At 39.6% G+C, this 27984-nt stretch overlaps 1 protein-coding gene across 8 annotated transcripts; it reads right to left on the bottom strand.

Moving 5' to 3' along the window:
• Positions 1-2472: 2472 nt before the first annotated feature.
• Positions 2473-4853, bottom strand: LOC110921569. 8 transcript variants are annotated; one of them, XR_004886382.1, is made up of 6 exons: positions 4522-4804; positions 3553-4024; positions 3339-3432; positions 3197-3238; positions 2894-3060; positions 2473-2806 (listed from the first exon to the last, which is right to left on the bottom strand). XR_004886382.1 is itself a non-coding variant. In XM_022165920.2 (4 exons), exons 1-3 carry the CDS (start codon positions 4661-4663, stop codon positions 3153-3155), a joined length of 333 nt encoding a protein of 110 aa, XP_022021612.1. In that variant the 5' UTR covers positions 4664-4812; the 3' UTR covers positions 2473-2806; positions 2894-3152. The 8 variants fall into 8 exon arrangements, 1 of the variants encoding a protein (XP_022021612.1); XR_002582461.2 differs by having other exon boundaries at positions 3188-3238; positions 3553-4853; XR_004886385.1 differs by having other exon boundaries at positions 3188-3238; positions 3328-3432; positions 3553-4851.
• Positions 4854-27984: the final 23131 nt, after the last annotated feature.

Raw genomic sequence — 27984 nt, 5'->3', positions numbered from 1 at the left:
AAACCCGATGAACACCCCTAGTTGTGGCTATGTTTAAACGTTAAACTTTAAAATTTCATGTTTTAATTAAGTGGTATGTCCAAATTATTATTATATCGTCCACTAAGATATTTATGGGTAGCAACCTCCGTCACCGGCACGTTTGTATTTCCACTTCGACGTGTTTTGGGGTGTGACACGACGACTCCTCTTTTTCATCTTGTTCAATGCGGCAAAGTCTACCCGTGGACGGAACCCGCTCAGCCTACCTGTGGGGTGACGACGGTGTTACCTCCCGGGTTCGAAACCTGGAGCGCTACCCGTAAGGGTGCCCGTCACACCTGAAGTGGGTTTAACCGTAATTGGTGAGTATATTTAAAATCACAGCCCAATATAAACCACTGACATCAGAGATCTCAGAACGCTACCCAACGACGCTTCCAATGGACTCCATGGTCACCGTCATAATCCGAGTGTGTAAAGTCGCCGGAGCTAGAGCTCTTGGCTCGAAACCCTAGGAGGCTATCACCTTCTGAACTCAGATCCACCGTCTTTTATCATCAAAATCCCCAAATTTTTATCATCAAAACTAACCCTGGAATCAAACCCCGACTTTTATCATCAAAATCCCCAATTTAAAAAAAAAAAACAAGGAACAAGTCTTGAATAATGGATTTTGGCAAAGGAGATAGATATGCGATCTTAATTGATAATGAGATGGTAGTCCTTGTAAAAAAATGGTCAAAAGAAATTTTATGAAAAAACGACCTAAGATCCGACCACTCAATGCCACTATGGTGGTCCAACCAATAATCATCAATCGTTCAAAAATCTTGTTATTGATAATCAAAATTACTTTTGATTAATAAGAAGGCTGTACATCATGTGTATCAGGATTCAGGAATACAATATACATATACACCTAACCTCATCTAAAACAAAAACAAAATAATCAATTGGGACCCCAACAACTTAAGTACATGACTTTTCTTAACAACTCTTCCGATTGGTCAATGCCTTTGCTTGAAGCCATGGCAGCCGGAGAAGACAACTTCTTTGTTTGGGTGACTGACCGGAGATTGGACTTAGCATGGTGGTGGATGGCTCTGATGGTGTAGTTCCACCGTGCGAAGCCTTGATCTTTTAGTGCCTCCACCAATCCAACGGTACCGGCTACCATCCATGCTCTCCTAGTACTAGAACTCATATTAGAAATGAAGGTGAGTGAGGTTTAGATTTGTTTGAAATGAAAGTATGTTGCGAGTGGTTGATGACAAAACCAAAGATGAGGATGAGGTATATATAGATGCAAAGAGCAAAGCACACGGGAAGTTGAAACAGCCCCAAGTTTTAGGGGATAAAAACAAAACAGGAGGCCAGGGCATATTGTTTTTTTAGTGGGTTTTAGGATGGGGACATTTCTTAAAGATGCTTAATAAATAAATGTATCTATTTAAACATGTTAAATAGATTTTTTATGTACAATATATAAAATTGAATTTGTGCTATGTAAGGTTTTGTTAAAAAAAATAAATTTGATATTTGATGTATTTTTATTTCTCCTTTTCACGTTATGGACCACAGACCATGTTGATTTTTGGACCACAGACCATGTTGATTTTTTTTTTCATATTTTTATAGACTTGTGACATGTACCATTTAATGTAAACTAGATGTAAGCCCCAGCCGCGTTGCGGCCGGGGGCTTATAAATTCAGCCGACATGGATTAGTTAACAACTTAACGTCATACATGAGCTACATCCACACAGTTGCCATGCATGCATTGGTTAAGAACTTTACATAATACATGAGCTAGATCTACACAACCGAGAGACCCACTTTATGATTCGATAAGAAAAATAAAATACAAAACGTAATAAATAAATTTAAGAACAAATTCAGCAAGCATAATAATATACAAAACCAAATAATTAACTTTAATGACTTTTTAAGAAAAAATAATATTCAAACATAAACTTTAAGACCACTACCGTTAACTCAAAGTTTTCTAAAACCAAGGGATGGAAGCAGCAGGTGAGGCATTGTCGAAGCATATCACCATGACATCTTCACCTTCGGTGTTTTCCGGCGAGCAAAGACCCCTCCTGCGTGTCCTCTGTTCGGTCAGATCCGTGGAAGCAAAACTAAGCACATAATTCCCTACGGCGGTGCGACAATAAAATCAGTGGTTCCGGTCACCGAAACGATTAGAATAAAAGGCGATGTGGTGCTGGTAATACGGGGGCGGGTATCAGCTGTTTGTTAGCCATGGGAAAGCGAAGAGAGTAGATAGAGAAGATATGAGAGAGAGAGAGAGAGTAATGCGATGTCTGCAACATGAGATGAGATGGTGGACATAAGGGGTAAAAATGAAATGAACCTGCTTATTTGTAAAAAAAATATCAGTGTGGCGGCAACATTTGAAACACGCACGTAATTATTAATCGGCAACATTTGAAACACGCACGTAATTATTAATCGATGACTCACCATGATACATAATTTTGTCACATATCATTGTCCAACTTTATAAGCATTAGTACAAGTTAATATGCCTAAGAATGTTATATAGTTTTGTCACATGTCACTATCCAACATTATAAGCATAAAGTACAAGTTACAATGCATAAGAATGTTACAAATTTATAATATATAACTAGATTTTAGCTCGCCGCGCGTTGCGCCGGCGGGGCAAAGCGTTCGCTAAGTTAGTTGTCTCCGGGCGTTGCGGCGTGAGACCTATTGCTTTATGTCTTTGAAATGTTGCAACCACCACCAATGAACATGATCCTCAACATACAAACACCTCGAAAACTGATCACATACCTAAATACACCAAACGAATCACAACTCGTATAAACATTCATAAACACGTAGGCAATCAAATCTGATTAAAACTTTAAAAACACACACTTTTATTGAAGCATGAGAACCAATATTCACATAGCCCCTTTGTCGGAGAGTCGCAGAATGAATGAAGAAGCCGCGTCCGTAGCCGGTTGCCACCGCGTCTCCGCCACCGCCGCCGCACGGACACGGCTGCAACACACGCTATACATCCAGTAATTCAGATGTTGGTCCTGTGAAATCAGAATGCGGCCCATGTAAAGAATCAAATAATTGAACAATAATTCTGTTGAGTTCAGTAAAAGTAGAAGGAAAAATATATATATTAGTAGTCAAATGCCCAGTCATCAATCTTATTACTTGCTTCACCTCTTGGAAACCAAATGAAACCCTCATTCAATTTCATCCATTCTGCATCACAAAAAAGACCAAATTACAAGCTATAACCACATTCATAAACCAAACGATTCATATTTAATTTACAATGTATTTAAAAGAACCTGGTAAACACCTTTTGTAGAGATGTTTCAATATCACCAGTAAAATACGCTTCGTGCGACCACTTGTCAATGAAGATCTCGTACAAAATTTAGCAGCAACTTTACCTAAAGCAAACATAAACATTAAAGCTTTAAAACATAAAACACATTTCAGTATTTGTTAAGATACAACTAAAATACGATCTAACGGGGAACTTGAAAAAGTTTTGAATTATTAGTACACACCTCCATGGCCATCATATACACCAAAGAAAGATGTAGTAGGGTCAAGATAAGCAACTGCAACATGCACAATACACAACCAAAAATCCAATCGAAAAACCAACATAAAAGCATCTAACGACACTTTCTTTTTGGTTTCATAAAATAATGTAAACACAGTTAACAAAAACATATCAAAATCAAGTATATGCTTGTTAAATGTTAAAAATCAACATGCCACCCTTGCATCGTCGATAACCGTATCTAACCCGTTCATTCTTACTATCCTCAGACTGCTTATCTATTTTAGGAGTACTGCATGTTTTACCTAAAATCACAACACAATAGAGTTCAACTTTTTACAGGGTCGGGTTAATTCATTTGCCCAGCATGTTCCTCACCACAACCACAACACCCATCATCACCAAACAATTTCGTCTTCAATTCCCAATCTGATCTTTCTATCTCTTTCTATACTACTTTACCAACTTCAAACCTAAACACGTGTAAGCCAATAGATCTATAAATAAACACTTTAAAAGAAAATCTTTAAAAAAATAGGCTCAGATCACTAAATGTATTAGAACAAACTAAGAGGAACTAAACTGCCATGGCTGCTTCCTTCTCGGCAGAAACCAAAAAATCATTCGATTTCCAACGGAAAATGCCACGCCAAGATGCGACAAATTTTTAACTTTGATTGATTTACTCAGACAACAAAAAAATAATCATCAACGCCTTCATCCTACCACGAAGAACAGCCACCAACATCAATAAAAAAAAACTAAACCAAAAGACTCGGATCTAATAGATCATCATCGTCTTGACGGCTCAGTGCCGCCCAGGCTGCAATCGGAGTTGCCATGCCAATAGGAAGGCCCCAATCATCGCCGGCGGTGAATCAACAATACCAGCGGTGGTAACAACAAAACCAAAGGGTAACCCAACATTAAACCACACAATGCAAAGAAAAATAAAAACCAAAACACCGACCTGAAGCCGGAGCCTTCGACAATGGCGGTGCAATACCCACCGCTCCATTTCTCTCTCTAACACCACACAATCCCCTTTGTATCACAGATGACAACAGATCTACGCCAAATGGATCCGGCGGCGATGTATAGTTGCCAAGCATTTTAGAGAGAGAAAGATAGATGGGAGGCCAAACGTTTTAGAGAGAGAAAGAGGGGTTTGCAACCAGGTTGTGAAAGAAAGAGCAAAATGCCTAAGAATGTTAGAAAGGAAACCAGGAAACCACCCCACAGTTTGAAGAAACCACCGTACAAAGATGAAAACACAGTGTACAACATATAATGCATAAGAATGTTACAAATTAGAGTTATATATAATTATATATAATGTTATTGCTATTAGGGGGCGTGGCACCTTGCAAGGTAGGGTTGCTCTTAGGGTAGTTTACACGGCTACATTGTTGCCGTGATTGTTTGGAAAGTTTAAGGTTTGAGGAGGTGGGGTCCGTCTCTTTGGGGTGTGTGTGATTGTTAGGCTAAAGGGTGTGGGGAGTATGGGTTGGGTCATCAATGCTACATAGGACCATTAATTGATTGCTACACCGCCCTCTTGTCTTATCCACCATGGTTGGTATGGATTAAACCATGGCAACCATGAGCCTACTTTCCTTTTTCAATATTTCTTGTTTCCTTTTCACAAAAAAAAAATAAAATAAGAAAATAGTGGTTTATGTCATGGCCACACCCTTAAGATAGTGGTTTTGAATGATGAATTAGAAGTGGATGACATGACGCTCACGTGGAGGGTCAAGGTGACCAAAAGGGTCATGACCACACCCTACAGCCTTAGGGTAATAAAAGAGTGAGATCCATGATTTTATGGTAAGTGTGGGTGGGCTTCACCAACGTTTTGATGGTTTTAGAAAACTCAGGGATGAAAATGACATGATATTGTATTATTGGTTGACCTACCCTACCCTACGGCCTCCTTTTCCCATTATTATATACAGGGGCGGACCTAGTGTACTCGAAGGCGTAGCCCGGGTTACGGCTCAACTTTTAACCGGTAGTGTAAAAAAAAATCTGATTTTTATACTAAGGATACCCCTCAACAACTACTAGAACACCCCTCAAAAAAAATTTTAGAAACTGATATTAAGCCCAAATAATTCTGAATATATTGGCCCAAATAACCAAATGGTAGCCCAATATTAGTTAGCCCAAATACTTAAAAAAAATAACCCAACAGTGTATTTGGGCATTTGGGCGGCACCAGATTGAATTATGCAGGGAGCCAGGGATATCAAAGGTCAATCACAGATTCACAATTGTCGACAATTGCTGTCATCGGCTCATCATCGCAGTATCACGAAGACATGAACAGTCGAACTCGAACACACGATTACCGGCTCATCGCAGGAGGTTTGTCATCGGCTCATCATCACAGATTGACACCGGCTTGCTGTTATCGGATCGGCTCATCGCAGGAGGTTTGTTTCAGACTTTCAGTTTGATTTATTAGATAAAAAGTTTGATTTTTTGTTAATATTATTCATTCACAGTCACACGAACAAGACTACAGGAGTACAGGAGGTTTTGTTTCAGACTTCAGTTTGGTTAGTTTCTTTATGTTGTTGTTACTTATAGTTTTTTTATTGTTTTTGATTGTTTTCAGACTTCAGTTTGGATTTATTAGATAAAAAGTTTGATTTTTTTTGTTAATATAATAATATGTTGTTGTTACTTATTGTTGGCAGTAGCATATCAATAATCGAGTCATCGAACGTACTCGCAGATTCACATGACGATTACACGAAGTCACGAACAACAGAATTGTCACACGAAGATTCACACGAACAGGATTGCTTGCTCTGTCATCGCAGATTCACAGGAGGACGCAGAGTCGCAGATTTAATAAATATTGGTTAGTTTCATTGTTGATAAGTTGTTATTGGCCGCTGATTTATTAAATCTTCGAACAGAATTGGTAGCCGCAGCAGCACATTGAGTCACTCGAACAGAGTCGAACAGAAGATTAATTGATTATTGGTTAGTTTGATCAGTTTTATTAGTTTTATTCTTGTTACTTGTTTTTATTGGCTGATTATTGGTTGTTAGTTTGATTGTTAATTGATTGTTTGATTGTTTGAATTCTTTGAAATGATGACGAAACCAAAATCCAAAAAACAAGCTTTAATTGGGAACTTTTTCTAAACCGAGTGGGCTGAACGCTGAAGTCGCTGAACAACAAGGATGCCAAGTCGCTGAACACGGGCTGAAGGTGTCGCTGATGATCATTGATTGCTGCTGATTGCTGAAACTGTTCAGAACAATAATCATCGAACAGGCTGATTGGCTGAAGTCGCTACTGTTGTGCTGATTTTGAGTTGTGAGTATTCTTTATTTCTTTTCTTCTTGAGTTCTTGAATTGTTTAATTTCGATCTAAAAATTAAAAATAAACCTAGCCCAAATGTAATATGCTCAATATTGATTCGTTAACCTAAATACTAATAACTTAAAAAAAACTAGTTTATAAAATTTAATTCGGTAAGGCCTAAGGGCCTTTTTTGGCTCACCCAGGGCACTTGAATTTTCAGGATCGGCCCTGCCCCGTAATGTAGGTAAAAAAAATTATGTTCTATAAATGTATCGTAAAAAAATTTGGGATACCCCTGAATATTTCTTCTAGTTTCGCCACTGATTATGTATAGGGGTGTAAACGAGCCGAGCGGCTCGCGAGCTACTCGAGATAGGCTCGAGAAAAAGCTCGAAACGAGCCGAGCCTTATCGAGCCCGAGCCGAGCTCGAGCCTCACATGTGAAGCTCGTTAGGCTCGTCGAGTCTTAGTGTAAACGAGCCGAGTCGAGCCGAGCTTATATAAACTTGTTTACAAGCCGACCTCAAACCTAAAAACAAGCTTATTTAGTAAACTAGCCCAAGCCCGAGCTTTACTTATCGAGCTCGCAAGCCTTAAAAAGTCTATTATTTATATTATTTTTATTTAATATACTAATTAATAGATAATAAACGAGCCGAGCTCGAGCTTGATAAAATACAAATGAGCCAAGCTCGAGCCCGAGCTCTCATAAGTTAATCGAGCTTGAGCCTGGCCAAACTCGAGCTCGACTCGACTCGTTTACACCCCTAATTATATATAATATTTTGAGTAATTCTTAGCTAGAGTACAAATGCAATCCCCTGTTTAGTACTTAATTACTAAATTGTTACCCTTTAATTTATCTCTTTTTTCACCCCAAAGAGAATTGGAATGATGGAATGTGAGGTTTTTTTAGTTATTCGTTGGTTTTCATTTGCACTCTCTCATATTTTATGTTAAATTATTGGAATCGTAAGTTTTTTCTTTAATTTAAAGTTTTATCGTTATAAATTCGAGTTTTTCTACTTTTTACGTTAGCTCACTGCATAAGTTTGTGTTTGTTTTTGTCTACGTTAAACATCATGTGGAGGTATAACTTGATGTTTTTGTTTTACGATTTTTCCCATTTTTGTTGTTTACTTACTACCTATCACAGTCTTACAACGTATACCCTGAAACGAGGGGGTTAAACGCTAGTTAATTTATCAATTTATAAGACCACCCGTAGTGGCCAACAATTTGTCGTTTTCCCCCTCAAACACGCCCCAAAACGCCTGGTCCCCCCCCCCCCCCCCGCCGGCGTTTTCCGGCGTCATTTAGCAAAAAAGCCCCCCTAGCGTTATTTGAAACACGCCGAAACTTCATTTGTTTGCCCAATAAGACCTTGCCATGTGTGTATAGTTAGTTTTAATTAAAAAAACAAAAGAAATAATATTTGTGTGCGTATAATTAGATTTTGGCAAAGGTTTTTTTTGAAGGTTTAAGTTACATGTTGTTGTGGGTGACAAAGGAAGAAGAAGGTGATTTTGCATATTCATTCCCTGCACTTTGATTGTATTTAAAAAAAAGGATTTAAACTTTAAAACCTTAATATTTCAAATTTCAAAAATGCTAAATCAGTCCCTAAAGTTTTGTTTATTAAATGTCCGATTTGGATCTTTTATAAAACCAAAAATTTTGCAATGTAATTTTTTTACTTAATTTAATGAAGTATTTTAAGTTTTTAATTAAAAAAAATAATTGTGATATGATTGGAAGGGGCGTTATTAGACATTATTCCCACTACGACACTTTTGCAATAACGCCCAATAATAACCCCATGCTGACTGGACTGACACATGACAGAAAACGCCTCAGGGTGGGGGCATTATTCATCTAACGACTACGCATGATCTAACTACACAAACGTACAATCATTGTCCTTTTTGCAAGCCTTAATTATGGATTAACTGCTTTAAAACTTCTACTTTCACTCGTTATGCTTTATTTAAAACTTTGTCACATTGCTTGTCATTTACACTTAACTCCATCTAAAGACTAAGTTAGTTCAAGCCATGTACATAACATGTGAGGGTGTTAGAACTATTTTCCTTTCCCATTTATTCCATGCCATGCACATGTCTTGAACTGATTGATCCTTTAGACGAAATTAAGTATAAAGCACAAACAACGTAACAAAATTTTAAATAAAGGATGACGAATAAAACTAAGGGGCTGTTTGGCAACATCTGAATGGTTAAGTGTTGAACTAGTAAGAGATCTGAACCATTAAGTGCTGAACCAGTAAGAGGTCTGAGGTCTGAACCATTAAGAGGCTGTATAATGCTTAAGCGTTCAGAGACAAATGTCTGACCAATTCAGATTAGAGGTATTAACCATTCAGACTCTGTATAAATCTTAACAATTCAGAGGCAAATGTCTGAACCATTCAGACATCTACTCGTGAAACAAACAGTCTGAACCATTAAGTGCTGAACCATTAAGAGGTCTGAACCATTTAGTGCTGAACCATTAAGAGGTCTGAACCATTAAGAGTCTCACTAAGAGATAAACAAACAACCTCTAAGAGTTTTAAAGGATTTGATCCGTAAGAATGACTTGCATAAAGGACAAAAGTTATAATTTAGTCTTATAACTAGGGATGAGCAAATCGTTCTCGGTACCGGTACCGAACCGGTACCGGTGCCGAATTTACCGAACCTGGTACTTTTTCGGTACCGATTCGGTACCGACTTTTAGCATTTTCGGTACCGGTTCGGTACCGATCCGGTACGGTACCGGTTCGGTACCGGTATTTACCCTCAAATACCGGTACCGTAACGGTACCTGAAGGGGTATGGTCCCAGATCTCGCGTCAGCATCAACCGCGAGTGACTATTACCCTTATCAAAACCCCCATCAGCTAACAACCTACTTATGTCCATGCGGGAACGCATCGACACAGTGGGTGAATCCAATCTGTCCAGTGATGGAGGACTTACCTGGAATATTAAGAACGGTAGAGTGATGCGGCATAGCATCACATCTGGTGTATGAAAACGGAAGTATTCACAGCGATGCGGCCTCGCACCGCGTCCAGTGAACACTTCTATCAATACAAGGAAGCTGGATAACAGCAACAGTCACCACAGGCGACGATGCGGCTAGCATCGCATCTCGCGTATTTCTTGATCACAAGCAAGAGACGCGATAACATCAGATGTTACCGCAGGCAGCGATGTGGCTCGCACCGCATCCTATACGCCCAACAAGTGGGACTGACACACCAGTGCAAGTAGCGCCAATGACAGTCATCTGTCAGGGCTACGTAAGTAACAGACTGACGTGGCGTAACCTCCATACCCGACAAGTCTGACACACCTGCAAAGGTGCAGCACGTCGTCAGTCTGTCCCTCATCCTCCTCCTTCACTCCTCGGCTATAAATACCAACCCCAAACCAGGTTTGAGGTATCTCTTCACAAATCTCTCACTACTACTACTATCATACTTTGCTTCCCAAGCAGATTACTAATTCTCATACCGGAGAGTGGTAACAAGGAGCACCCCCCACCCCATCCTCCTTGTTACGAGTCACGGTTTGTTTCCCTGTGCAGGAGATCAACCCACCGGTGATCCAGTCAACGATCCTCGGGAGGAAGGGATTAACCCTTCTTGACGAGATCAGTGAGTTAACCCTGCCCGGTTAACCATTGTTTCATCATTGGCGCCCACCGCTACTCTTAGCACTCTTTAAACCATCCTTTTCCCTCTCACAAGATCATGACTGATTACCAAAACAACACTGGGGATAACCAAAATCCCACAAACCTAGGTCCGATAGGGGTCAATCCCTCAACCTCGCAACCCGGACACATCGGTACATCGACGCAAAGGGGCCCATCCCTTACGTTCGGACATGACTTATCACAGTACGCGGCTGTGATCCCACCAGGCACGGACCTTCATACCTGGTATGACCAGCAGGCAGCCCTCCTGACTGCAACATACAACCGCGCTTGTGCGGAAGCGCAAATACAAGCTGGGCCTACCCCAGCACCGCACACCCCTGCTGACCGTATTCTACAATACGAAGGCAGGGTACATTCACGTCCAGCTTCGAGAAGCAGACGTGAAGACCGCGGATCATCTTACTGTGAGGTCCGCTCAATAAGCGAAGACGATTCCTCGTACGGGTCCCACACCAGGGGACCAGTGCATACCCGCCTAGGTCCTTACGTTGAGGACAGGCAACGGTCCGCATCCCGACATGGCTCTGGAATTCAGAGCCGGTTGGGCCCGCAACCGTATACCGAAGGGTATGGTCGTACCGACCCGGACGACCATACATATATCGGGGATTCGCATGACACCAGCAGCAGACCGGGAGGACGCAACTATGTTCCTCCCACTCACCCCCGAAATACATACCTCAGGGCTGCAAAGCGCCCTGAGAATAAACCCTACAGGCCAAAGGCTGCGGCCGAAAACTCCAAATTCGCCCCGCAAATTGCACAAGCCCATGTCACCACAACAAAATTTCCGTTCAATGTGGGGAAATACAGTGGTTCGACCGACCCGGACGACCACATGAACATTTTCATGGGTGCGTGGTGCAATGGCCTGTGGGACGAACCAACTGGTGCAATTTTTTTCCCCCAGACCCTCACGGGCCTGGCCAGGGCATGGTTCGATTCTTTGCCAGTGGGATCACTGGCCTCATTCGAGGACTTGCACGCAAAGTTACTCGCTCATTTCAGCCAGCAACGACGTCACGTACGTGACTCGTTGGACGTTCTGGCGCAGGGATGACAAATCTTTAGAAGCATTCGTCGTCCGGTATAATAAAGAGTGCCTAGAGATAGGTGACGTGCAAGACCAAATGGCACGGAACCATTTCATCAAGGCCGTCAGGGACAGGCAGATGGTTATGACCATCTCCAGCAAGGAGGGCTTGCCTAAAAAATGGGAAGATGTCATGGCCGCAGTCAAGACATACGCCTAGACACAGCGGCCTCTTGAACCGCACGTGGCAAAGGCACAGCCCCAAGCCGAAACCTCCCACCAAGTGTCACGGCCCCCGACCCTGATTCTACCCGTTTCCGGAGCCGCGGGACAGAAACCCCGTGATATTCGTTTAATTGAGTTATTGCAGCGGAAAATTTTGAACATCAGGATCGTTGTAAAGCTAAATTTTTCCCGATTATTTTTATTTCACAATTCGGGATAAAACCCCGATAATTTAAAATACATAAGTTTAGTGATAAATTCTTATTTTAAAACATCTTTATTCATTTTACATTGAGCCACTATTTTAAGCTTGAAATGCTCTTCAGCACTTTTCCTGATTTACAGCAGATCACCTGAAACATGTTTGAAAAAGATTTTGTCAGCGGGGAAATACTGAGTGAATCATTCATTTTACTGAAAATGACACATTTGTTATAATTTACAGTATTAAGAGTTTTTACATATGTTTATTATCAACCAACATTTCAAGAATAGGTATTTGTCACAGGCCAGCTCTGTGACTGTGGTCATATCACCATTGGCTGGCCCAATGAGTGACGTATATCACTTTCTTTTAGGCTCGCCCACCTAATGTGATTAAAACAATAATAATACTGTGCACGATACCCCACATACCGGCTGTAATTTGGTGATTACATAAACTTAATCACTGTAATTATAACTTTTGGAAAATGATTTGGAGTATTGTAAAACAGTTAATAAAAAGAGAATGACTCACATTGTAGATTTAGTACTGACAGAATATGATTTTATCCCTGTTAACCTAATTTCACAATAATGCACACAAAACAGAGTTAGTGATCAATACAGCAGTTACGATAATTTCCCGAGATCAAATATTCACAATGAATGACCAAGTGCGATACTTCAACTCATTTATCAAAATGACAAACGACAAAGTATAGTACTTCAACTCGTGTATCGAATTATCAACAACGACAAAGTACAATGCTTCAACTCATTATCGAATTATCGACAACGACAAAGCATAGCCCAATGTGGGCGGCACTTAGACATTCTTTGGGTATATTGATCCTGGAAACTGAATCGTAATAGCGATCGAATAATTACCCTGTTCTGCGGCAGCGATTCGATAATTGTGTGTGTGTGTTGGACTGTTTTGCTTATAACTCGACCTACGTAACTCCGATTTTCGTCGTTCAAGTGCCAAAATTCAAGTCCCAACCCCTGCTATTTATACTGAAATTTTGACACCGTCGCGTAGCGCGAGGGGGTACCCCCTTAGGCGTCGCGCTACGCGAGTGACCACCCTATTTTCATAGAGTAGCCCTTCGTGCATGTAGGCTTGCTGTGTCGACGGTTTTGTTAATTTCGAATTTTACACAGAGTTATGAGGATAATCGTTACTAGGGTTTTGCCCCCTCTGAGTTTTAGGGCCCCTGATCCTGATTCTGATTGTTCTGAAAATTCTAGGGTTAGTGCAGAATTACTTGGGTGTCTCAATTAGGGTTTTCTTAATAACTAATTACCATCCTAATTATTTAAATTTTAATGAGAGTTGTTACATCCTCCCCACCTTAGGAAAAATCTCGTCCTCGAGATTCACTGGAATAGATGAGGATACTTGCGCTTTATTTCTGATTCCAGCTCCCAAGTGTATTCTGGTCCTCTTTTTGAATTCCATTTGACTTTGACTAATACCAGTCGTTTGTGTTTGAGAAACTTGACTTTTTTATCTTCGATCTGTAGTGGTTTCTCTATAAACTTTAATTTTTCGTTCACCTCTATATCTTGAAGAGGTACTACCAGGGATTCGTTTGATAAACATTTCTTGAGATTGGATACATGAAATACATCATGTACTCCAGCTAGTTCTTCTGGTAGTTGTAAGCGATAAGCAACTGGTCCGATTCGTTGAATCACTGGGAATGGTCCAACATATCGAGGACTCAGTTTTCCTTTCTTACCGAATCTTACCACACCTTTCCAAGGAGATACTTTTAGAAGTACTTTGTCTCCTATTTGGAATTCAAGTGGTTTGCGACGATTGTCGACATAGCTCTTCTGACGATCTCTGGCTGTTTTCAATCTTCCCTTGATTTGAGTTATCTTGTCTGTGGTTTCTTGTACGATTTCTGGACCTGATAATTGACTTTCTCCTATTTCTGCCCAACATACGGGTGTTCTACATTTGCGTCCATATAGTGCCTCGAATGGAGCGGCTTCAATACTTGAATGATAACTATTGTTATAGGAGAATTCAATTAATGGTAAATGGTTATCCCAATTACCTCCAAAGTCAATTACACATGCTCGAAGCATGTCTTCCAGAGTTTGGATTGTCCTTTCACTTTGTCCGTCGGTCTGTGGATGATATGCAGTACTTAGATTGAGTCGGGTTCCCATTGATTCTTGGAAACTTGTCCAAAATCGGGAAGTGAAGCGACTATCTCTATCTGATACGATGGAGAGCGGGACTCCATGTAAGGATACTATTTCATCCACATATAGCTTGGCTAATCTTTCCATGCTAAAAGTTTCTTTTATTGGTAGAAAATGAGCTGATTTGGTTAATCGATCCACGATTACCCAAATTGCATCATTACCTTTTCTGGTTCTGGGTAACTTAGTAACAAAATCCATTGTTATAAGTTCCCATTTCCATACAGGTATTTCTAACTGTTGTAATAGACCTGAGGGTTTCTGGTGTTCGGCTTTAACTTGTGAACAGGTTAAACACTTAGATACGTATTCAGCTATATCCTTTTTCATTCCTATCCACCAGAAATTCTTCTTTAAATCTTGATACATCTTATTGTTTCCTGGATGTATAGTATACCTAGATTTATGAGCTTCTTCTAAGATCTTTGATCTTAAATTTCCTTGTTTAGGTACCCAAATTCTGTTTTGGTGAAATTTCCAAATTCCATCATTTCCTTGTTCTAATTCTTTTAGGTAACCTTTCATTCCTTCGTCTTCGTCATTGATTGCCGTTTTCTGGATTTCTTTCACTTGTTCCCGTAAATCTACTTGTAGATTTATTCTAAGAGCACGGACTCGCTTTTGCTTTTCATGGAACTTACGACTTAAGGCATCTGCTACTACATTGGCCTTTCCTTCGTGATATTGAATATCACAGTCGTAATCACTCAGGACTTCCATCCATCTTCTTTGTCTCATGTTTAACTCTTTTTGCCCGAATATATACCTTAAACTCTTATGATCCGTATAAACAGTAAACTTACTTCCATACAGATAATGTCTCCAAATCTTAAGGGCAAAAACTATGGCTCCTAGTTCTAAATCATGAGTCGTATAGTTTTCTTCGTGCTTTTTCAATTGTCTAGAGGCATACGCAATTACCTTCTTGCGTTGCATTAACACACATCCGTATCCTAATTTTGAAGCATCACAGTATACTTCAAAACCTTCCGTTCCTTCTGGTAAGGCTAAGATTGGCGCATTGGTTAATTTCTGCTTTAAGATTCTAAAAGCTTCTTCTTGCTTTGGTCCCCATTCAAACTTAGTGGCTTTACAGGTTAGCTTAGTTAATGGTACAGCTATCTTGGAAAAATCCTTAATAAACCGTCTATAATAACCGGCTAAACCTATAAAACTTCTAATTTCCATTGCAGTTTGTGGAACCTTCCAGTTGGTAATAGCTTCGATCTTAGCAGGATCTACGTGAATACCTTCGTGATTCACCATGTGGCCTAAGAATTGCACTTCTTGCAGCCAGAATTCACACTTTGAGAATTTCGCGTATAACTTTTCTTTTCTTAACAGAGTTAAGAGTGCATGCAAGTGCTGACAATGCTCGACTTGACTTTTGGAATAAATGAGTATATCATCAATGAACACGATTACAAATTTATCCAAATAGGGTTTACAGATTCTGTTCATCATGTCCATGAATGCAGCTGGGGCATTGGTTAATCCGAAGGGCATGACTGTAAACTCATAATGACCATACCTAGTTCTGAAAGCAGTTTTAGGTATGTCTTCTTCTTGAACTTTCAATTGATGATATCCGGATCTTAAATCTATCTTAGAGAAATACCTAGCTCCTTGTAATTGATCGAAAAGATCGTCAATCCTAGGTAATGGGTATCGATTCTTAATTGTAACCTTATTCAACTCTCTATAATCAATACACATTCTCATTGATCCATCTTTCTTTTTCACAAACAACACTGGTGCACCCCAAGGGGATGAACTAGGTTGTATAAATCCTTTGCTTAGTAATTCATCTAATTGCTTTTTCAATTCTAGCATTTCGGTAGGAGCTAATCGATAAGGTGCCTTGGCTATCGGTGTAGTTCCTGGAATTAGATGAATCCTAAATTCTACTTCTCTGTCTGGTGGTAACCCAGGTAAATCTTCTGGAAATACATCTGGGTATTCTGAGACTACAGGAATTTCCTTGAGTTCTTTGCCTTTAGTACAAATGATTACGGAAATCATATATACTATTCCTTGGTTTCGTTCATATTTAGCAACTTTCATTACTGATATGAACTTTAATGGCTTCCTAGGTTTATTTCCTGAAATCTTAATTACCTTTCCAGTAGGTGCTTGAATTTCTATAGAATTTCTATCACATATGATTTGAGCATGGTTGGCTATTAACCAATCCATTCCTAACACAACATCAAACTCAGCTAATTTCATAGGTAATAGGTTTGCAACAAACTTATGACCTGAAAGTTCTATTTCTACTTTTTGCAAAACCTGATTAATTTCTATGGAATTCCCATCTGCAGTTTCGACTGTAAAGATCTGCCTAACTGTAGTTAATGGTAACTTAAGAGCTTGACAAAATGAAGTATTTATAAAACTTTGGTTCGCACCAGAGTCAAATAATACTTTTGCATAGACGTTGTGGACTAAAAACGTACCGGCGATCACATCCGGAATGAGTTCTGCTTCTTGAGTAGTCAGCTGAAATGCTCTAGCATTCTTCTTAGTAGTTCCTTCAGCTGCCTTGGGTTTGTTGTCTGTGGGGTTGATTAACTTAGGACACTCTGGTTTGATATGTCCAGCTTCTCCACAATTGTAACAAATTATGGATTTCTTTCTGCAGTTTTCTTCCCGATGTCCGGTTGTTTTGCAAAAATTGCAAACTCTATTACACTTTCCAAAATGTCTCTTTTTGCAAAATTTGCATAATAGCACATTTGAAGATTGCCCTGTTCCTCTTTTCTTGAAATTACTACTATTACCCACCCTAAATCCTTGGGTAATTTTCTGAGCCAATTCTTTCTTCCTATCTTCATCTCTTGTGCGTATCAGTTCGTCGGTTAGGGTATTAGCTAATTCTACTGCATCGTCAATAGTGCGAGGTCTCGCAGCTTTAACGATATTGCGAATTTCGCTAATTAATCCCCAAATATATCGAGAAATGAGTACTGGTTCTGGCGAAGCCAAGTTAGGTACTACTCTCGCATATTCGAAGAATGTCGAAGTATAACCACGACAATCTACTCCGGTCATTCGATGATTAAGGAACTTATTTGCCATTTGTTCCTTCTCATACTCAGGACAGAATTTCCTTTCGACCAGATTTTTAAATTCGTCCCAAGTCATGGCATAAGCTACCCGTCTGCCTTTTGCCTGTAACACTGTGTTCCACCATTCTAGTGCTCATTCTTTAAACAGATTTGAGGCATACATGACTTGATCTTCGTCAGCACATTTACTTATTGCAATTACTGCTTCGGTTTTCTCTAACCATCGCAGCGTTGCAGTTGCTCCTTCGTTGCCTGCAAATTCAGCGGGTTTACAAGCAAGGAATTCTTTGAAAGTGCAACCAGGTGTTGCAGCCTTTCGTTTCTTAGGGTGCTGCGTGTGCTGAGATTCATTGTCATGATTTATATGATCATTGCCCCCGTTTATACTGTTACTGTAATTATCTTCGATGGTATGTTTACTAGGAACAATATGTTGTGGATCGTTTGGATTTTTCATAGCAGCAACGAACATTGGAATTGCATTGGCTATGCCTTGGGCAACCATATTTTCAATATCTTGTTTGGTCATATATTGATCTTCTGGGTGTTGCTCCGATTGATTAACTTCATTTACTGGTTCGTTATCGTTATTTGCCATCTGATGATAAATTATTATGAATAATTAGCAATTAACAATTCATACAAATCATTAAACAAGTTATAACACATAAAGCCCAAAATTATCGATTTCTCGATTGCATTTCATATCAGTATAGTATGCATCAATACACACTGATATTTTACAACGTTTTATTTGTTATGTTACAACTGGTTTCACTATTTACTATTACTATTATACAAAGATAGTTTCCGTCCTCCTATTTATCATCCTAAAAACGAAGTTCCCTCTCGTCATACTTCCAGGCAATCTGTCCCCCTATTTCCCTAATTCTATTCCCTGCATCCATCAATTCTTCACCGAAATGGCGAAGTTCAGCCAGGTTCTCATTGCTCATCGGTGGATTGGGTAGGGGTTCTGGGTCGAACTGTGGAAAGAATGAGTAAGCGTTATTGACAATATTTTGAAATTGCCAATCGTTGGTCCACCATTCTTCCATTTCTACAGGTTGGTTATGGACTATTGGTGTCACAGCCCCCGATCCCTATCTCCCGGGAATGGGCGGCCGTGAGCCAGTTTCGGTGGTATCACATTTTATTTATCCAATTTGGCAGCGGAAATTTTCATCAGGACCGTAGTTAGGAAATATTTTAATCAGAGTAAACCACCACATTTTATAACATTAAACATATGGGTAAAACCCAAGTTTTTAATACACACGTTTCATAGGAATAAATCCTATTTATTTAATAAAAACATCCATTTTATTCTTAGGTAACTTTATTGCCACTTTTCCAAGCCTTCAGTGCTGTCCAGCTGGCTTCTATTTGGCTTTCACACTTTGTTACCTGAAACGCGTTTTAAAAACATTTTGTCAGTGGGAAATACTGGTGAGTGAATCCCAGTTTAATCAAGTTTAAGTAAAAACCAATTTACAGTATTGAGGGCACATCCGCAATTACATTTGTATTCAAGACATCACAATTAACATCAGTGGTACGGTCATACTCAACTTATGGGATGTTACCACGCCAGTAACCAATTTTGTATACAAAACCCCAACATACCCACTATAATTGTATTCTTCACAAATACTCAATAACTGTCATTTGCATGGAAAGGTATTTAAGGTTTTGTAAAAACAGTTAACAAAAAGGAGATTACTCACATTGCTGTTTTAGGTTTTTCGTAAGGGTTTCCTGGAGATAATCTATAAATTACACAAATGCACGTGTGTTAGTATAATAACCCATTTTAACATTAGTAATACCATCCCCGAGACGGCATTCCAACGACTACGTCGGGCAGAACAACGACAGCCGTTACGGAACCCTAGATCAATCGGGCAGCGTATCTAATACGTCTCCAGGGGTTATAATACTTACATCGTAGCAGAACCTCGCTATTTTAGGGGGTATAATGCCCGGGTATAGTGTATACTACTTCAGAAATTTAGAAAGAAAGAAAGATTTGAGCGACGAAAACCGAAAGCCCGTTGCCTTCTTATATAGGGCTGTAATTGGACTTCCTCGTGGCCCGCGTGAAGTTTGGGCCGGGTCTACGCGGCCCGCGTCAATGCTAGTCAACGGACTAGCTTGTCCGGCTCATCTACTAGACTCGCCACGATGATGACACGTGGCCGCACCGGGTCATGCCACAAATTGGGTCGCTCGCGGCCCGCATCAACTAAACTGAATAGTTACGCGGCCCGCTTGGGCTTATGGTTTGACGATATCTGGTTCTCCTACTCGCGCAGCCCGCATGGACTTGAGGTGAGGCCCTACGCGGCCCGCCTCAGCTTAATAATTATTGTTTTTTATTTATTTTATATAGTATAATCTATCTTGGGGCTCGGTTTTCACATACGGGGTGCATATAAAGACAAGTTGATATATTTACAATATATATTAGAGTGTCAGAAATATTATGAGGATGTCGGTTTTACCGAGGGTTGTTATATCCTTCCCACCTTGTTTTAGAGCTCGTCCTCGAGATCTACTGGAACAAGTGTGGATATTTCTTTTGCATTTCGGATTCAAGCTCCCACGTGTACTCGGGTCCTCTTTTGGAGTCCCACTTTACTTTGACCAGAACCAATCTCTTATGCTTGAGATTTTTAACTTTCCTATCTTCAATTTGTAGAGGCTTTTCCACAAACTTGAGTTGCTCATTAACCTCTATATCCTTAAGAGGTACTACGAGTGATTTATCAGCTAAACATTTTTTTAAGATTGGATACATGAAACACATCATGTATTCCTGCCATTTCCTCTGGCAGTCGTAGCTGATAAGCTACAGGTCCTATTCTTCGGATAATTTCAAAAGGTCCAATATACCTGGGACTAAGCTTTCCTCTTTTGATGAATCTTACCACTCCTTTCCAGGGAGAGACTTTCAATAACACTTTATCTCCCACTTGGAATTCTAATGGTTTGCGTCTGTTATCAGCGTAACTCTTTTGTCGATCACGTGCTGTTTTCAGTCGTTCCTTGACTTGAATGATTTTATCAGTTGTTTCTTGTACTATCTCAGGTCCAGATAATTGTTTTTCCCCAATTTCTGCCCAACAGACTGGGGTTCTGCACTTTCGTCCATAAAGTGCTTCGAATGGTGCAGCATTGATACTTGTGTGATAACTGTTATTATAAGAAAATTCTATTAAAGGTAAGTGTTCATCCCAATTACCTCCAAAATCAATTACACAAGCTCTAAGCATGTCCTCCATTGTCTGAATTGTCCTTTCGCTTTGTCCGTCCGTTTGAGGATGATAAGCTGTGCTTAGATTTAACCTGGTTCCCATTGCTTTTTGGAAACTTGACCAAAAATGAGAAGTAAAACGGCTATCTCTATCGGAAACAATTGATAAAGGAATGCCATGTAAAGAAACGATTTTATTTACATACAATTTGGCTAATTGTTCCATACTAAAGGTTTCCTTCATTGGTAAGAAATGAGCTGACTTGGTTAACCTATCTACAATCACCCAGATTGTATCATTACCTTTTCTTGTTTTAGGCAATTTGGTAACAAAATCCATTGTTATCAATTCCCATTTCCAAACGGGTATTTCTAATTGTTGTAACAAACCTGAGGGTTTCTGATGTTCAGCTTTAACTTGTGAGCAAGTTAAACATTTAGAAACATAAGTTGCTACATCCTTTTTCATTCCTATCCACCAGAAATTTTTCCTTAAATCCTGGTACATTTTATCACTTCCTGGATGCATCGTATATTTAGACTTATGGGCTTCTTCTAATATACGGTGACGTAAATTTCCTAATTTAGGTATCCACATTCTCTTTTTATGGAACCTCCAAATTCCATCTGTTCCTTGTTCTAATTCCTTAATCATTCCCTTTAATTTTTCAGTATCCTCCTTGATTACTGATTCTTGTGCTTTTCTAATCTGTTCGTTTAAATCTATTTGTAGATTTAATTTAAGAGAACGTACCCTTTTTGGCTTTTCGTGATATTTTCGACTTAAAGCATCAGCCACCACATTGGCTTTTCCTGCATGATATTGAATATCACAATCATAATCACTAAGCAATTCCATCCAGCGTCTCTGTCTCATATTCAATTCTTTTTGCCCGAAGACATATCTTAGACTCTTATGATCTGTGAATATGGTAAACTTACTACCATAAAGATAATGTCTCCAAATCTTAAGGGCAAAGATTATGGCTCCTAATTCCAAATCATGGGTTGAATAATTTCCTTCATGACTCTTAAGTTGTCTAGATGCATAAGCTATAACCTTTTGACGTTGCATCAATACGCATCCATAACCTAATTTAGAAGCGTCACAAAAGATTACAAAGTCTTCAGTTCCTTCTGGTAGTGCTAGTATAGGTGCATGGGTTAATCTTTGCTTAAGGATTCTAAAGGCTTCTTCTTGTTTTGGTCCCCATTCAAACTTAACAGATTTACAGGTTAGCTTAGTTAAAGGAATGGCTATTCTAGAAAAATCTCGAATAAATCTTCTATAATAACCGGCCAATCCTAAGAAACTTCTAACTTCAGTTGGTGATTCTGGGGTTTTCCATTTGGTAATTGCCTCGATTTTTGTTGGATCTACATGAATTCCTTCATGATTCACCAAATGTCCGAGAAATTGCACTTGTTCTAACCAAAATTCACACTTTGAAAATTTAGCATAAAGCTTTTCTTTTCTCAATAAACTTAAAAGTAAGTGCAAGTGCTTTGCATGCTCATCTTTACTTTTAGAGTAAATTAGAATATCATCTATGAAGACAATTATGAATTTATCCAAATATGGCTTACATATTCGGTTCATCATGTCCATAAATGCGGCTGGGGCATTGGTTAAACCAAATGGCATGACAGTAAATTCATAATGACCATACCTTGTTCTGAATGCGGTTTTAGGAATATCCTCTTCCTGTACCTTTAATTGATGATATCCTGATCTTAAATCGATTTTAGAGAAAAATCGAGCTCCTTGAAGTTGATCAAACAAATCATCGATCCTCGGTAATGGGTACCGATTCTTAATCGTGACTTTGTTCAATTCACGGTAGTCAATGCACATACGCATTGATCCGTCCTTCTTTTTAACAAATAAAATCGGCGCTCCCCATGGCGATGAGCTTGGCTGTATAAATCCCTTCTCTAACAACTCGTCTAGTTGTTTCTTCAGTTCTTGCATTTCAGCGGGTGCCAAACGGTAAGGTGCTTTGGCGATCGGTGCTGTTCCTGGTAACAGATGAATTCTGAATTCAACTTCCCTGTCTGGCGGTAGTCCTGACAATTCTTCTGGAAAGATATCTGAAAATTGGGATACTACTGGGATATCTTTTAATTCTTTTCCTTTAGTGTTAGTGATTATTGAAATCAAATACACTATAGATCCTTTTCTTATACAACTTGCAGTTTTCATCACAGAGATGAATTTAGTGGATCTAAAAGGTTTATCTCCTTTAATTGAGATCTTTTCACCTCTTGGTGATTTTATCTGAATTGTCTTTTGATCACATAAAATACTGGCTTTATTGGCTATTAACCAATCCATTCCTAACACAACATCAAATCCAGCCAGATTCATTGGATAAAGGTTTGCAATAAATTTTTGATTAAAAATTTCTATTCTTGCTCCCTGCAAGATTTCAGAAATCTTAACAGTTTCTCCATTTGCGGTTTCCACTAGACATTCTTGTGGTAGTTTAGTTAATGATTGATTTAGGAGTTTGCAAAACGAAGTATTAATAAAACTTTGGTTTGCACCAGAGTCAAATAATACTTTAGCAAAAATATCATTAACTAAAAACGTACCAGCAATGACGTCTGGAATCGTCCTGGCTTCCTCTGTAGTTAGTACGAATGCTCTGGCATTTTTAGGATTTTTGTTGGTTGCAGCTGGAGCCAATTTCGGACAGTTTGTCCTAATGTGACCTTTTTCCCCATAATTGAAACACATTCCATTACTGGATTTCTTCTTGCAATTCTCTTCCTTGTGTCCTGGGGCCTTGCAAAAATTACAGTAAGTAGAGCATCTTCCAGAATGCTTCTTTCTGCAGGCTTTGCAGTAGGGTGCAGAGGTAGAACCTACATTCCTACGATTGGAATTCCTAGAACGGAATTCTTGAGTAAGCCTTTGGGTTAGGTTTCTCCTCTGATCTTCTTCTCTAGTACGGATTAACTCATCTGTCAAGGTATTAGCTAGTTCTACAGCTTCCTCTATGGTTTGGGGTCTAGCTGCCTTGACTACATGTCTAATTTCTCCAATTAATCCCCAAATGTAACGGGAGATTAACACTGGTTCAGGTGATGCAAGGGTAGGTACTATCCTAGCATATTCAAAGAATGTGGTAGTGTAACCCTTACTATCTACCCCGGTCATTCTTAGATTCAGAAACGTATTTGCTATCTGTTCTTTTTCATTAGGAGGGCAGAATTTCCTTTCTACCATGTTCTTGAATTCTTCCCATTCCATGTTATAAATTCTATCACTTCCTCTTGACTGGAGGATAGTGTTCCACCATTCTAAGGCTGCATTTTTAAACAGATTTGAAGCAAACATTATTTTATCTTCCTCAGCACACTTGCTTATTTTCAGAACTGCCTCAGTTTTCTCTATCCAGCGTAAAGCTGCAATGGGTCCTTCATTGCCCGAGAATTCTATTGGTTTGCAGGACCAGAATTCCTTGTAAGAACAACCATGTGGCATGGTTCTTCTTCTTTTGGGAACGGGCGCTTGAAGTATGGGTCCATTGTTCACGCTGTTTTCGGGTTCAGTTGGTCGCTTACTGCTATGCTTACTTTTATTATTCGCTTCCTGAACTGTTTGAATAATAAATGGCATCGCATCTATAATTCCCTGTGCCACAATATGCTGAACGGCACTATTATCCATTTGATTTCCGTTGTTATTATTGTCCGAATTCTCATTAACCACGTTAATGTTACTCTGGTTATCGTTATTCAGATTTTCTTGATTTCCCGCGTCGGCCATCTGAATTTTAGACATTTACCAAATATTAATATCACAAATAATATTTATATATATCCAATCACATGACACACACTTTTTAACCAAAAGCGTCGAGCATTGCGACATTTACTCTATTTATATAGTATGCATCAATACACACCAGTATAGAAATAAAAATTACAGTACCGACTGAAATGTAAAGCTACAATACTAATAGTATGCATCCGTAGTTTTTTTTTTTTTTTTTTCTAACACACACACACATATATTATTTTATTATTATTACTACTACCGTATTGTCATCACGTTTACTGATATGGATTCATCCAGAAATCCATATTACGCTCATCGTATTTCCATACGAGGCGTTCTCCCACCTGTCGCATTCTATCACTGCTTTCTAAAATTTCTTCCCCAAAAGTCCTAAGTTCCTGGACATTTTCTGCACTCATTGGGGGTGCAGGTTCTAGGACTGGGTTTGGAAACTGAGGTACGGGTTCCTGATACGGAGGCATAGGGGCTTGGTACGGGTATGGATTTTCTAAAATTTCCCTAACATATGCGTCACTAATGTTGTAGGGATCTTGAGGATCTAACCCTGGATAAGCTCCTAAATTGGGTATTGGCACATTTTCCTGAATTGGGTTTTGTTGCACGTAGTCCCTAACATCGTCCCACCAGGGGTCGTAGTTGTTTGGATCTAGGGGATCAGGTGCAGGTACCCTAGGTATCTCCTCCGGGTTGAAATCAGGCATTTCTATCTGGTCTTCTATTTCCATGGGTTGATCAGGATTTTGTGGTTGGGGTGCTAGCATTTGTTCCAGGTTTGGGTCGGCAGCAGTGGTTGCTAAAATATGGATATTAGCGATACCCCTATTGAGCATATCCTGATTATAAGCATCAGTTTCTCTTTTTGCTGCGGCTAACACTCGCTGTTCCTGCAACTTTTTCATTCTTTTCCTACGCTCGTGCGCTCCCCTACTGAACCATCCCCTCTTTTTCTGAGGAAATGGCTCTTCAGACTGAGCCTTAAACACAAAGATCCCTTCTTCTGTGTCAGCAGAATACCCTGAGAGGGCAGGCTGAGAAGAGGAGGTGCCTTCGCTCCTAGGCGAACCAGACAGTTGACGATAGGCGTCAGAAGGTCCTTGGTCACTCATACTGTAAACTAACAAATAGTTAGATAACATATAGCAAGAAATACAATTATACGCGTATTTCCATAATTTATTTCCTAACACTTTGAATTTTGATGTCAGCAGAACACTTCTGTGGCTGAATCAGTGGCATAGCTCTGATACCACCTTCTGTCACAGCCCCCGATCCCTATCTCCCGGGAATGGGCGGCCGTGAGCCAGTTTCGGTGGTATCACATTTTATTTATCCAATTTGGCAGCGGAAATTTTCATCAGGACCGTAGTTAGGAAATATTTTAATCAGAGTAAACCACCACATTTTATAACATTAAACATATGGGTAAAACCCAAGTTTTTAATACACACGTTTCATAGGAATAAATCCTATTTATTTAATAAAAACATCCATTTTATTCTTAGGTAACTTTATTGCCACTTTTCCAAGCCTTCAGTGCTGTCCAGCTGGCTTCTATTTGGCTTTCACACTTTGTTACCTGAAACGCGTTTTAAAAACATTTTGTCAGTGGGAAATACTGGTGAGTGAATCCCAGTTTAATCAAGTTTAAGTAAAAACCAATTTACAGTATTGAGGGCACATCCGCAATTACATTTGTATTCAAGACATCACAATTAACATCAGTGGTACGGTCATACTCAACTTATGGGATGTTACCACGCCAGTAACCAATTTTGTATACAAAACCCCAACATACCCACTATAATTGTATTCTTCACAAATACTCAATAACTGTCATTTGCATGGAAAGGTATTTAAGGTTTTGTAAAAACAGTTAACAAAAAGGAGATTACTCACATTGCTGTTTTAGGTTTTTCGTAAGGGTTTCCTGGAGATAATCTATAAATTACACAAATGCACGTGTGTTAGTATAATAACCCATTTTAACATTAGTAATACCATCCCCGAGACGGCATTCCAATGACTACGTCGGGCAGAACCACGACAGCCGTTACGGAACCCTAGATCAATCGGGCAGCGTATCTAATACGTCTCCAGGGGTTATAATACTTACATCGTAGCAGAACCTCTCTATTTTAGGGGGTATAATGCCCGGGTATAGTGTATACTACTTCAGAAATTTAGAAAGAAAGAAAGATTTGAGCGACGAAAACCGAAAGCCCGTTGCCTTCTTATATAGGGCTGTAATTGGACTTCCTCGCGGCCCGCGTGAAGTTTGGGCCGGGTCTACGCGGCCCGCGTCAATGCTAGTCAACGGACTAGCTTGTCCGGCTCATCTACTAGACTCGCCACGATGATGACACGTGGCCGCACCGGGTCATGCCACAAATTGGGTCGCTCGCGGCCCGCATCAACTAAACTGAATAGTTACGCGGCCCGCTTGGGCTTATGGTTTGACGATATCTGGTTCTCCTACTCGTGCGGCCCGCATGGACTTGAGGTGAGGCCCTACGCGGCCCGCCTCAGCTTAATAATTATTGTTTTTTATTTATTTTATATAGTATAATCTATCTTGGGGCTCGGTTTTCACATACGGGGTGCATATAAAGACAAGTTGATATATTTACAATATATATTAGAGTGTTAGAAATATTATGAGGATGTCGGTTTTACCGAGGGTTGTTATATCCTTCCCACCTTGTTTTAGAGCTCGTCCTCGAGATCTACTGGAACAAGTGTGGATATTTCTTTTGCATTTCGGATTCAAGCTCCCACGTGTACTCGGGTCCTCTTTTGGAGTCCCACTTTACTTTGACCAGAACCAATCTCTTATGCTTGAGATTTTTAACTTTCCTATCTTCAATTTGTAGAGGCTTTTCCACAAACTTGAGTTGCTCATTAACCTCTATATCCTTAAGAGGTACTACGAGTGATTTATCAGCTAAACATTTTTTTAAGATTGGATACATGAAACACATCATGTATTCCTGCCATTTCCTCTGGCAGTCGTAGCTGATAAGCTACAGGTCCTATTCTTCGGATAATTTCAAAAGGTCCAATATACCTGGGACTAAGCTTTCCTCTTTTGATGAATCTTACCACTCCTTTCCAGGGAGACACTTTCAATAACACTTTATCTCCCACTTGGAATTCTAATGGTTTGCGTCTGTTATCAGCGTAACTCTTTTGTCGATCACGTGCTGTTTTCAGTCGTTCCTTGACTTGAATGATTTTATCAGTTGTTTCTTGTACTATCTCAGGTCCAGATAATTGTTTTTCCCCAATTTCTGCCCAACAGACTGGAGTTCTGCACTTTCGTCCATAAAGTGCTTCGAATGGTGCAGCATTGATACTTGTGTGATAACTGTTATTATAAGAAAATTCTATTAAAGGTAAGTGTTCATCCCAATTACCTCCAAAATCAATTACACAAGCTCTAAGCATGTCCTCCATTGTCTGAATTGTCCTTTCGCTTTGTCCGTCCGTTTGAGGATGATAAGCTGTGCTTAGATTTAACCTGGTTCCCATTGCTTTTTGGAAACTTGACCAAAAATGAGAAGTAAA

The sequence above is a fragment of the Helianthus annuus genome, chromosome 17 (assembly GCF_002127325.2).
Source record: "Helianthus annuus cultivar XRQ/B chromosome 17, HanXRQr2.0-SUNRISE, whole genome shotgun sequence".
Lineage (NCBI taxonomy): Eukaryota > Viridiplantae > Streptophyta > Magnoliopsida > Asterales > Asteraceae > Helianthus > Helianthus annuus.
This window is presented reverse-complemented; position numbering and strand designations above follow the sequence as displayed.

Bases quoted from the DNA above. Each gene is read 5' to 3' on its own strand.
- LOC110921569 (XM_022165920.2), bottom strand. From the start codon at position 4,663: ATGCTTGGCAACTATACATCGCCGCCGGATCCATTTGGCGTAGATCTG. The intron at 3,433-4,521 runs GTCGGTGTTTTG...TGTTTGCTTTAG, and splicing joins GTCGAAGGCTCCGGCTTCAG to GTAAAGTTGCTGCTAAATTT. The intron at 3,239-3,327 runs GTTCTTTTAAAT...TTTGTGATGCAG, and splicing joins CTACAAAAGGTGTTTACCAG to AATGGATGAAATTGAATGAG.